The sequence below is a fragment of the Gadus macrocephalus genome, chromosome 21 (assembly GCF_031168955.1).
Source record: "Gadus macrocephalus chromosome 21, ASM3116895v1".
In the NCBI taxonomy this organism is placed as follows: domain Eukaryota; kingdom Metazoa; phylum Chordata; class Actinopteri; order Gadiformes; family Gadidae; genus Gadus; species Gadus macrocephalus.
The window spans coordinates 10,483,129-10,494,915 of record NC_082402.1 but is presented as its reverse complement, the minus strand read 5'-3'; the positions used below and the strand labels follow the sequence as shown (position 1 = coordinate 10,494,915).

Sequence of the window (11,787 nt, the reverse complement as noted above, 5' to 3'; positions counted from 1 at the left end):
TTGTAAAGCGCTTTGGGTGGCCGATGGTCAGAAAAGCGCTATATAAATGCAGTCCATTTACATTTACATTTAACAACAACCTTGCCAGACAAACTATTTGTATTTTCAGGTGAGGATAATACATGGGAAAAAATAAAGCATAATGCAAAACAGACGTTATCAGACAAATGTATATATTGCACCAAAAGTTCTCTCTAGCTGTGAGAGGCCCATGTGACTGTACACAGCATACGCATCTAGGATTATGTGTTTACATAATTTGAATTCAGGGAACACGAACCACCACACACACACATACAAATTCACACACCCACCCACACACACACACACACACACACGAGGATGAATGAAAAACTTTAACCTTTCACAGTAATAAGGTAAGATCTGTTCTAACCTTCTTGTTTTTTGAGAAATAAGGTTGTTGTACAACTTAAAGTATTAAATATGAACTAAAACATGAACATTTTGATCAAAAAAATGACATTATGAACCCCCCCCCCCCCCAGTTTAATCTTTTATTGTGCTTTGATCCGTTAAAAATAATACGATAAAGGAAAAAAAACAACGAATAGGAGTTATTTAGGATTTCCATTATTCTTATGTACAGATGGTGGCGGTAATGAGACTAGATTTAGTTTGGCCTCAGTAAAAAGAAGAAGAAGGGCGGAACACAACGCTCGAATGATCCCCAATGGTAGTTGGAGGTAGGTCGACCACCGTGGATTCACCATGAGCAGAAAGAAGCTTTGAACTACAAGTGAGTAAACACAGCAACGTTAATGCAAATAAATGTCAGCGTCCACGTAATCGTATTGTGACTGAATTGGTGTGAAAAGGGTGTCCAATTTGACCTTCTCTTAGCATAAACAGTTACATATGGCAATATAACCAGCAGTCACTGAATTTGCTCAGAGAGCAGAACGATGTTCTTGAAGCAGTCGCTCAAGCAGTTAATTGGACATACATCAACAGTATATCAGTTGTTTGTAGTTTGTACTTGCAACGATGCCATTGTGCTTGGTAATTTGTGTCAACACAGTCACAGAGAGTTAACATCCGACTCTTACTCTGTCTGCCACGTTACTTGTTATGCATTCACTTTTACGTTTAACAAAATGTTATTTTGATTAGTATTTTTGATTAGTGTAAGGCATTTAGGGCAATCAGGACCATGACGGTTAATATGATGAACACACCATGAGCATATTTCTTGTTCAGGTATTAACATTTATAATTGTATCAGTAATAATTACTACCAATTACTAAAAGTATTAAAGACCAAAAAAGATTCAATGCTTTGTTGGTTTGCTGCAACTGCTAACCTTCAGATTATTTGCACTTTAAAGTAAATAAATCAGGATTTGGAAATGTTAAAATATAGCATAAACTGAGATGTTTTATAAATACACAAGCAAGAATACAAGTGACTTATTTTTGATTGAAATGACCACCTATTACCCACCTCTTCCAAAAGGTTTTATTTTGGGCCAATATACAACAAAACATCCACCTGTTGAGATATCATGTCGCTCTCTCTCCAGGCTATGTCTGCCACTCATCTTCGCTGGGCTTTGAGCCTTGCAGCAAGGCGAGCGGGCCCCAGCTGGACCGCCTCACCCAGGGCTCTTCCAACGTGCGGGGAGGAGAAGGGCTTCCTGCGTGGCCCCCCCACCGCCCCTCCGGGCCCCGGGGGCCACTTCTCGACGGAGGCCGGAGAGACCCCCCCGGCCGCCGTCGTGTCCCCTCCCAAGAAGAAGAAGCAAGACCCCAATGCGCGGACCACTATCAACAGCGTTGGCCGCAAGATCCACCAGCGGCTCCTGCAGGTGATGGGCGTGGGGGGGGAGAGCCTGGGCAACATGCACCGCAGCGACGCCATCCGCCTCATGGACGAGCAGGGCCTCAAGCTGGTGCTGGTGGACGACTCCGCCGACCCGCCCCTCTACCAACTGATGAGCGGGAAGCAGATCCACGAGGAGCAGCTGAAGCTGCGTGAGAAGCAGAAAGCCAAGCCCGGTACTTGACGCTTTGTGGACATTTTTGGGTTCTTGCTTTTGTGTTGGGTTCCAAAGTGGACTCGCTGCTTGTGTCAAATGCAGATTGAGCTGATCCTTCAGGTGCAGTGTTATTGGTAGTCCCTTAAAGGTAAGGAGCTACTGATATTATTAAAGCTGAAAGCTTAAAGATTTTGAACCTAAACAACCAAAAAAGGTCCCTTACTCCCTCAGCCATTGAGAATTGTTGCTTTTCAGGCACCTGTGATTGACAGGCCAGATGGATTCCCCGAAACAATCAGGGAAGAGATTGGTCAGCCATTAGCCTGGAGCAGTCTAAAATCAAACTAGGCTCATAAGGAGGCAGGTGCCGTCAACTCAAAACAGATATTCTCAATGGGCATTTCATTCACCAATGCATTTGACCCACAGACCCTTATAATGGATTCTTTGGATTTCTTTTTTCATAATCTCCTGTTTTTCGCATACTCATAAAATTCTGCACCCTTATCAGACATGACACACAGCCAACATGCATCATTACTTCACTAACTTCCTCTATCTGGTGTGCCCTTATTGTGGATATTGGACCAATTGGCTTTTAAAAACTAACCAAACACAGCCTCTGGTACCCTCTTCCCAAGTTGTTCAGAATTTAGCATTGATTTTTATTTGTTGTTTCTAATTGGTTCATCAATTGACATTGGTTTTTACATGCCATTTGTTGGAGTTAATCACAAATGATGATTTAGTGCCGTCTCCCTTGTTTTAGTGTTTGCCTACTCCGCGCTGAGTTCCTCAAAGTGCTATGCTGATAATAATCAGACTCAAGGAATCTGAACTTCCTGTCCACTTTGCCCAGCCGCTGTTCAGGTGAAGGAGCTCACCTTTTCCTCGGATATCGCCTCGCATGACCTTTCGACGAAGCTGAAACAAGTCCAGAGCTGGCTAGAAAAGAAGAACCACGTGCGAATCACACTGCGGGCCAAACGCACAGCATCCAAAGTCGCCCTGGTGAGTATAGAAATATGGAACCACTGGATTGGTTCTCAAAGGAAAATAAGGAAAATAAATGTGAGATGCTGCAAAAAAATAATATATACATTTATAATGCAATGGTTTACGTCTTTATTTCCCCCCCCCGTTTTGAATGCATAGGACCAGACCCTGGACGACATGGTGCAGCAGATGCCGATGACGGTGGGCTTCGTTGCCAAGCCCAAAGTCATCAGAGACGGCAGGGCCATGTGCATTCTCCGCCCGCCCTCCGCCAAGGAACTGGCGCCTCAGAAGGAGAAAAGCAAACCGCCACCACCAGACACTACACCACAGTGCAGCGAGCCCGGAACGCCTCCCGATAGCCCTGCTGGCCCTGCTGATGCATCCAAGGACCAGGCACAACAGTAGCCCGAGAGAAGGTCTATGAACGTTTCGGTCGTTTTGAGAACACTCTACTATGACGCTACTTTGTGAATTATTGTACGAGGGTCATGTACATTGAGGTACACGTTTGGCTTTATCACCATGCTGTGAGGAGGAAGAAAGGTTGGCGATAAAAGTTGTATGGGATCATTCATTGCACTTAAATAGTTCCAAAGTCTGATAAAGGAACTATCTGGCAAGACGACGGGTGAAATTCTTCTTCTTCAACTTCGAGTATTTTTGTGTGTAAATGTCTCACCAGTTCCTTGTGTGGAATCCTGCCTATATAGAAAGTCTGGTTAAGCAGTGGTACTTGGTTCAGGTTTCTTTTGTGTATATTTTCTGATTGAGGTCTGACGGAGCTCTGCAGAAGAAGGAAAATCAAATTGCAAAGATGAAATTGATAATAAATTATGAATAAATAAATAAATAATTGTGTTAGAATGGACAGTTTCTACCAAGAGGTTTGTTAATTAATGAGACTAAGTTGCAAAGTTTAATTCACGCATTTTAAGGTAAAGTCGCCAATGCAATAAATAAGGCCTACATTTTACATCTTTATTCCAGATTTATTTTTTCATGTTTTGTAAAAAAAGAAAAGGGAAACAATTTTGGCATTCAGATACATTCAACTGTCACATTTAAATGTGTTTGACTGAAATACTAGTTTCACAACCCTTCGAGTGTAGCAGTACTTTTCCCTCTGAAGCGTGAAGACTCTGTCTTAACACATTCAACTTAAGCCGTACTATCTATTTCTACGTAAAAAAAGTGGAGAAATATAAAGGAAACATAGGCACTGCAAAGTCCGTTAAGACCTTTTCCAAGGAACGATATTTCTGTTTTCAACGAATGCTAATGAAAAAGCGACTTCACTAGCATGCATGTGCAATATTTGTCAATAGGCCTCGAGTACTTTGAACGAGGAGAAGGGTTTGACAAAGTGGTAGTCGAGGTTTCCGCAGTGGGGGCACTGTTGCACATTGCTGTATTCTGAGAAGTACTGCATTCCCACCCGCACGTCCACCACTGGCTTGCCACAGTGCTTGCAGTTGAGACGGGCCTGCAGATATAAAGCATTAAATCATTTTGTTGTGCAATGTAAAGAACTGCAACTACTCCCAATGTTTGCGACATTCATAGGACTTTTGCTGCATTTAGTGGTTCTTGATCAAAGTTATTGCCCGTAGCTTCGACTTGCAAATCCCTATTGGCGGCTTTCTGATTGGCTCAAATTAGAGCCAGCTCAGGGGCTCGCCATATTAACTATGGCCACATACATTTTAGCCAATGAAAGAGCACATCTGCAGTAACCCGATTTACCCAGTTTGGTGCCCTTGCTCAACTTTCAGATTTAGCGCTTGGTTATTCTTTAGCATCTGATGGGCTTAAAACTCGCGCTCGAACTCGCACACACAGTACCGTAAACCTACCTGGCAACAAGGGGTTGCAGCCAAAATGTCGTACGTGTACATAGTGCCCAGCTGGTGCCAGCTGCCGTCCCACCGTGACTTGCACTTGATGCAGACAATCTTGTGGACGCCTTCCAGACAGTCCACACAGATGGCGTACAGGTGCATCAGTCTACCTGTTGAAGCGACATGGTGGATAGAACAGTTGGCTAAGTCTCTTATTTGTCTTCAGCAGCCATTTGACAAGAACATGAAACTGAACTGCAAATACCATTGTGGATGCTGTCTGGTATGGTAGGGGGAGGCCGGAGATATGAGTTAAGGTACAAGGACACGCAAGTGTTAGATTTCACGTTCATAAAACTGTTTAACGAAAAACATATACATTAAACATTCTTTCTATTTGAATGTTTAATCTATATGTGCATGTCACATTTTATAAAGTACAAAAAAACTAAGAATTATTCTATGTTTCTTCACGAAAGTGTTTAGGAACTGTTTTACAACTAATAATGACAATTAGCTAGTCAGATCACAGATAAATCACAACTTTATTTGCAATAATGCTTTGAAATTACATTTTTGTCAAGATAGAGATATAATAGTTTGTGTCACAGTTGCACAGCCATTAGATTGGAAAGAACAATTGAGGTTTTAATTTTGAAAGTTTCCTGGATTCTAACTTCTTACACATTGTGGCTAAGTTAAGTTATAGTAAAGTGAGAGGCCCTATTTAGTCTAACTATGTAAGCAGCAATAGCTGAGATTTCAGAGTTGTAAAGAGAGAGGAAGCAAAAAAGAGTGGAAGAGAGCTATATTTTGACACTAAACAAAAAAAACATCTCTTATATGCTCCCTCCCTCCATACGTTTTTCTACAAATTAGACCTGCCTCATTTCGCACACCTGTTATTGACCGGCCAAATGTATTCACGGAACAAATCAGGTAGGGGATGATTGGTCAGAAATTAGCGTTGAGCGGTCTGTCTCTTACACTATTATACTCTACTTACAGAGGCAGGCGCAGTAAACGAGGAACAGATATGCTGCGAGAGCATTTCGCTCACTGATAGCTGATGGATGACCATGCCATTTTGGACAAATTGCAATTAAAAATTGCTCTTACATTTGACCTACAGCCGCTTTAATCCTAATATTATATTTCTTCCTGTGTCAGTTTGCACCAATTATGCGCATCTTAGCATTCAGACGTGAACAACATTGTCAGCTATATCTGTTGTCGATAAACGATGGATAAACCCTGAACAAAGGGACACCGACCTTGGAGGTGGCAGGGGACGTCGTACTCGATCTCGTCGTGGCGCGAGGGGCTCAGGAAGAGCGTGCCGTCCACCAGGGGGAACTGCTCAAACACAGGCAGGGCCCGGTGGCACAGGGCACAGTTGACCACGTTGCGCTGGCTGGCGCTCAGGGCCGACAGTATAAACCTATTGGACCACACAGAGGGCCTTAGACACTTTATTGGGTCCTACTATGGAGGATATTACAATGTGAAACGATGGTAACACTTTAGAATTTCATTTACAATGATTAACCATTGATTAAAATTGGTTAATGCAGTAATAAGCATTGATTCACAATTAACTAACAGGTAACTTATGGTCTAGTTATCATTTACTAATGGTGTTTTCATTTATAAAATAAGTTAAGGGTAATGGGCGTTAAATAATGGGCTAATAATTTAGTTAACATGAACACCTTTAGTAAATTGAACTGTTAGGTAATGGTATGCTAATGCGTATTACTGCATTTACTAAGTTTAATGAATTGTTCATTGTTGTACCCTCATGGTAAAGTGTCACCGAAACAATTTCCACATCCACTTTATTCATATCGTTCAACTCTATTAGAAATACATGGCTACGGGGAAAGAGAAAATGTTCTTTGACTTAGACCCACCTGACACACATTCACCTCATGCAAAACGAATGCACAAAGTATGTACACCCATAAAGCAGTGAAGGTCAAGCAGAGTCAAGTTTCTTTGTTGCCCTTAACAATAGTTCGTCTTAAAGGCCTCACTCGGGAAAACTCGCCAGAAACCAGCAGGTGGAAGGATAGGGATGGCAATGGGTGCCCTTAACGACAGACGTCAAATTGTAGCAAGAATAACAATTAGTAAAACAATGTTTTTAATCTGTTTCCTTTCTCTTGTCAAATGTGTATATTTTTATATATATGGGGATGCGTTATAAATAACTTCAATTATGTCTAATCCAAGAAGACCCCTTTGGTTCATGAAGTTATTGTCTCTGGTTTCAGTTACGGTGATCCACTTTTTCTTTCCATTCAAACCATGGCACATAACTTTCTTTCTGGTCTGGCTTGAGAAAGGAATGCATGAATACATTAGACCTCAGTTGAATTGGGACACATAATTTAACGCTACCTGCTGTGAACTTGCTCATAAACAACCCAAATGAGGGAATCAGTGATGAGTCATTATCAAGCCATGTAGAAACTGTCCATATGTTACCATCGGTAGAACTGGCCGTAGAACGTCCTTAGTGTGTTCAACATTTTTTACCATAAACTATAACCATAACTGAAATAAGCAGTGTTTCCATTTGATCCGTTTAACTAATGACGCGGAATGGTTGCAATGCTAAGACTTCGGCGCAAATCTGTTTTGATATGGAATGCCAATATGAAACATCTGGTCGTGTAGCACACACTCAGCAAAATAGTTTGCATTCACGGATCATCCGTCTTTATTATGACAGATGGGGTAAAGTATTTTGCAGCTGCAAGGGGCAGGTATTATAGGTACAAAGGGACATCAGTGTCTGGGATCAGGCAGGATGGAAAACAAGGAGTAAGGAAAATGCTGCAAGTGAGATATTTAGGACCTACCATGTAGGCATGGTAGGTCATTTGTTGATAATGTATGACAAAACACACACACACACGCGCACGCGCACACGCACACGCACACGCGCACACACACACACACACACACACACACACACACACACGTGTTCCTACCTGCGCAGCTCCTCCCCCTGGCCCGCCTGTGTGTCGTCCTCCATGCGGACGTGGTAGGTGTTGAGCTTGTGGCGCGGGACGTGTGCAAACAGCTCCGAGAGGTCCAGCCGACGGAGGAACTGGACCGGGTGGTGGTGGTTGAGGTGGAGGTGTTGGCGGTGGTGGGAATGGTGCGGGTGACCGGCGTCGTGGGCCAGGCGGTGGGGGAGGGGCAAGGCGAAAGCCAGGGGGAGGACAGTGCCTCCGGCGTCCAGGTGGGACGCCCCCATCCCTCCACTGCGGCTGATTGCCCCCCCGCCCCCGCCACAGACCCCGCCCCCGCCACAGACCCCGCCCCCGCCACAGACCCCGCCCCCGCCGGCCCCGGACAAAAGGTGCTTCCTTTCCATGAGCACGGCCGACTTGAAGAACTCGCCGAGGTGGCGGGACCCTCGGGTGGCTGGCCCTCCCCCTCCCACACCCGCCCCGAAGGGGGTGGCGGCGGTGCCGCCTGGGGAGAAGAAGGGGAAGCCGGCGGTGGGGGACTGTCCCGGGGAGCCGCAGGGAGACTTCTGCAGAGCCCCGAAGGGAAACGTCCCGCCCGGGTTGTGGTGGTGCCCTGGGTACCCTAGCCCACCTCCTCCTCCCCCACCCGTGGCTCCTCTCTCGGATGAGTTCTGCCGCTCCAGGGACTGCCTGCGAGGCAGCTCCTGGCTGGAGGCTCTCTGTATCAGCTTGCCACCACCAAGTCCTCCCCCCGGACTCACTTTGCTCTTCTTGACCTCGTCCAGGGCGAGGCCGTCCCAGCCGGCAGCGCCCCCCCCCGCTGCCCCTCCGCAGGCCCCCAGCAGTGCCCCGGGGCCGGCCCTGCTGGAGCTCCTCTCCGTGGGCTTCTTCTTGCGGTCGTCCTGCGTGCGCTTCACCTGGTACCAGTCCGTGTCCTTGCGCAGGTGTCCCTGGCCGCAGCGGCAGGAGCAGAAGCGGAAGGCCAGGTCGTAGCCCTTCTTGGTCCACATGTTCTGCCGGCACTGCTTCTCGTTCCAGGAGCGGGCGCGGCCGATGCAGTTGAACTGGATGAGGATGGAGCTCTCCCACTCGTAGAAGCACTGCAGGTGCATCCAGTTGCCGTAGGGGCAGAGCTCGCTGTTGCAGAGCACGCGCTGGTAGTCATCCTTGTCCAGGTCGATGGGGCGCGCCAGGCTGCAGATCAGGGGGGTGGCGCATGGGGCTTCTGGGGGATAGGTGTCAGGGCGGCGGCGGGAACAGAAGTTTAAGTAATTAAGGGATATACATATATACAACATATTCATCTTAGGTAGTACAGTAAGGAAAATTATAAGCTACATCTTGTGCTTCATTAACATTGTCATCAACTGAAACCATCATTGAAAATGTGAAAATATTGGGCAGAATGTGGGAATATGCCATACATGCCATGTATGTAGTATATAGTGATTATAGATTAGTTATCAATGATTAGTGAATGAAAGAAGTGTGTTTTTGGTAAAAAAAGACATTTACCTAATTATGATACATCATAATTACATGGCACAACTTGAGAACAAAAAACTCTGCTACAGCATAGTGTGTGTCACACGTTTCAGTTTGTCATTAACTTTCATACCTTATTCAGTTTGGGACTATTAAATATTGATATAAATATAGAGGACAAAAATAATATTATCAGGAACTTCAGGTTCATTTTAAGAGTAATAATATGAGAACAAGAGATTCATTATAAAAAAAACATAGCCATCCATAGACATCCAGTTAATTTATGCCCAATCAGCGCATCTCATCCCTGATCTCTCCGCCTCCCCCACAGGTGGGTGAATGCCACAGCAGACACGGAGGGAGGCAGGGAACAGAGAGGGAGGTGGCGTTTCTTTGGTTTTTGTTTAAATACTGCTCTGTCTCTTTAAAATGCTCTAATCTTACCCATCAGCTTTAAAGTGAACCATAGGCCTATACATTCTCAAATGATGGATGTTGAGGGTAATTCATTATCTCCGGAAATTGTTATGCTTATTATGAAACACTCTTTGATACACAAAATAAGAAATTTATAATTGTTGTGAGAAACGATATCGTCCTTCTTGTTACTCATCTGGGTACTTCATGAACATAAATACCACTAACAAAATTCAATATGTTTATGTTTAAGAGAGTTTTTTCAAAACGATTCCAGCTCTCTGCGTGGAACTTTAAGAATCACACAGAACAGGAGACTGTTGTTTCGATTGTCATTGGTATAAGAAGGTCAAAGTTGTAAGTTCTAAGCGACAAATTAAAACGTCATTATTTTTTTTATTCATAGAATAAAGAATGAATGACAATATGTGTAGGAAATGTCTTATTTCAAATAATAGTCTCAAGTTTCTCTCTCTATTTCAAACACACACACACACACACACACACACACACACACACACACACACACACACACACACACACACACACACACACACACACACACACACACACACACACACTAGTAGGTAATTAAAATGCATATGCCGTTAAGGAATAAGGGATCTTAGAATAAAACCATTTTGAACATAGCCTAAGTCAATTGATTGTTGCAAATTGTCTAGGTGCGTTGTAACTTGTGTAGGCTACTATGCGTACATCATCATAATATAATAGTTCATCGCAACTGTTCCAAACAGAGTGCAACTGCGACGATGGGCACATGTGCATAACGTTACAAAAATAAGTAGCCTGTCACTCTTGCTTATCCTGCCCCAAAGGTGGAAAAGGCGCTAAAAAGAGTATAACACTCAATGAAGCCATAACCCCCCCGCCCCCAAAGAAAACTGGAAACGGTGCGCGTCATAAAGATGAGACAAAATATGTCGGGCCTTATCCAATAATATATACTCCCTATAGATATTCGACTCTACGTCGATTACATTTTAAATGACAACTGCATTAAGTGTTTATAACAACATATTTGCAGCCAGTTAATCATAACTCATGCAACTCGAGATCACATTCTTGAATGCTACTGAGGAGAAACCATTGCATCACAGGCTGCTTTATTGTTATAAACATTGCACACTAGACCACTCTTACCACTTGTGCGCCCGCTCCGAGGTGCAGCAGTCGCCCCCACTAGAGCTGCTGTGGCTGCCCCCCCTGTTGCAGTCGCACTGGCTCCATTTTCTTGTTCATCTCCGCTGCTGTTGGTGCGTTTGCTTTTCTTCCCTTTGATGTTCTTCTGGTTGGGCATTTTACAGCACTGACACCATGTATTTACAGGCACTCTCAACGACTGTCAGCGACTGACATTTCTGCTGATTCCATGTTGGGCTACCTGTCTAAAATGGAGGCTTCTGTTGGTGCCGTCTTTCTAATATAAGACGTGGTGGCGAGATTGTCTTCTCTATGATAATGCAAATCCACAGTCTTATTTTCATGCACTCTACCAGTGGTTATAATGCTAGTCTAGAAAGGTAACCTATGCAAAAGAAGGCGTGCCCGTCTCTTGTTTTGATTCCTGCTCTCCGTGCTCGCAGTCAGTTGCTGTTTTCTGCCAGCCCCTGACGTCACAGCGACCCGCCCATAAATAGAGAGCGACCAGCGGAGTCCCAAACATTAGTGACGAGCAGGATTTGTGACCTTACCTACCTGGTACAGGTCACAAATCAACAATGCAAATGATGTATGCATTCAAGCTTGTTTCAACACGCGGTGGAACATATTCCCAACATTGCAATCAAAAGGTTTTGTGTTCTTGTAGTAAAAAAACATTACTTTGAGATTAAAATGTTTTATGATATTTAGAATTGATGTAATGTTACATAGGTGCCAAATTGTTCATACATAGCACGATTTATTTACCTAATCAGTTCGTTAGAAATAATAAAATCTGAATAGATTTACATCAAAAAGGAACTTTGCTGCAATGCATGCAGGCTCATTCGGACATGCATTGACAATTCAAACTAATCCAAATATCAGGATACAACCCCT

General features: G+C 44.1%; 2 protein-coding genes across 2 annotated transcripts; one reads left to right on the top strand and one right to left on the bottom strand.

The window, feature by feature from the left end:
• Nucleotides 1-624: 624 nt before the first annotated feature.
• On the top strand, nucleotides 625-3,969 carry mtif3 (mitochondrial translational initiation factor 3). Its single transcript, XM_060041683.1, has 4 exons — nucleotides 625-757; nucleotides 1,542-2,016; nucleotides 2,857-3,008; nucleotides 3,153-3,969. Exons 2-4 carry the CDS (start codon nucleotides 1,545-1,547, stop codon nucleotides 3,399-3,401), a joined length of 873 nt encoding a protein of 290 aa, XP_059897666.1. The 5' UTR covers nucleotides 625-757; nucleotides 1,542-1,544; the 3' UTR covers nucleotides 3,402-3,969.
• Nucleotides 3,954-11,372, bottom strand: heca (hdc homolog, cell cycle regulator). Its single transcript, XM_060041685.1, has 5 exons — nucleotides 10,888-11,372; nucleotides 7,834-9,043; nucleotides 6,109-6,275; nucleotides 4,850-5,004; nucleotides 3,954-4,479 (listed from the first exon to the last, which is right to left on the bottom strand). The coding sequence occupies exons 1-5, from the start codon at nucleotides 11,042-11,044 to the stop codon at nucleotides 4,315-4,317; spliced, it is 1,854 nt and encodes a 617-aa protein (XP_059897668.1). The 5' UTR covers nucleotides 11,045-11,372; the 3' UTR covers nucleotides 3,954-4,314.
• Between the last annotated feature and the right edge of the window lie 415 nt (nucleotides 11,373-11,787).

What these genes read in the sequence shown, in the direction of transcription:
- mtif3 (XM_060041683.1), top strand. Translation starts at nt 1,545, where the DNA reads ATGTCTGCCACTCATCTTCGCTGGGCTTTGAGCCTTGCAGCAAGGCGA. An exon ending in GAAGCAGAAAGCCAAGCCCG is followed by an intron (nt 2,017 to 2,856) that starts GTACTTGACGCT and finishes CACTTTGCCCAG; the next exon opens with CCGCTGTTCAGGTGAAGGAG. An exon ending in CAGCATCCAAAGTCGCCCTG is followed by an intron (nt 3,009 to 3,152) that starts GTGAGTATAGAA and finishes TTGAATGCATAG; the next exon opens with GACCAGACCCTGGACGACAT.
- heca (XM_060041685.1), bottom strand. Translation starts at nt 11,044, where the DNA reads ATGCCCAACCAGAAGAACATCAAAGGGAAGAAAAGCAAACGCACCAAC. An exon ending in TCGGAGCGGGCGCACAAGTG is followed by an intron (nt 9,044 to 10,887) that starts GTAAGAGTGGTC and finishes CCTATCCCCCAG; the next exon opens with AAGCCCCATGCGCCACCCCC. An exon ending in CGTCCCCTGCCACCTCCAAG is followed by an intron (nt 5,005 to 6,108) that starts GTCGGTGTCCCT and finishes TCGCTTCAACAG; the next exon opens with GTAGACTGATGCACCTGTAC.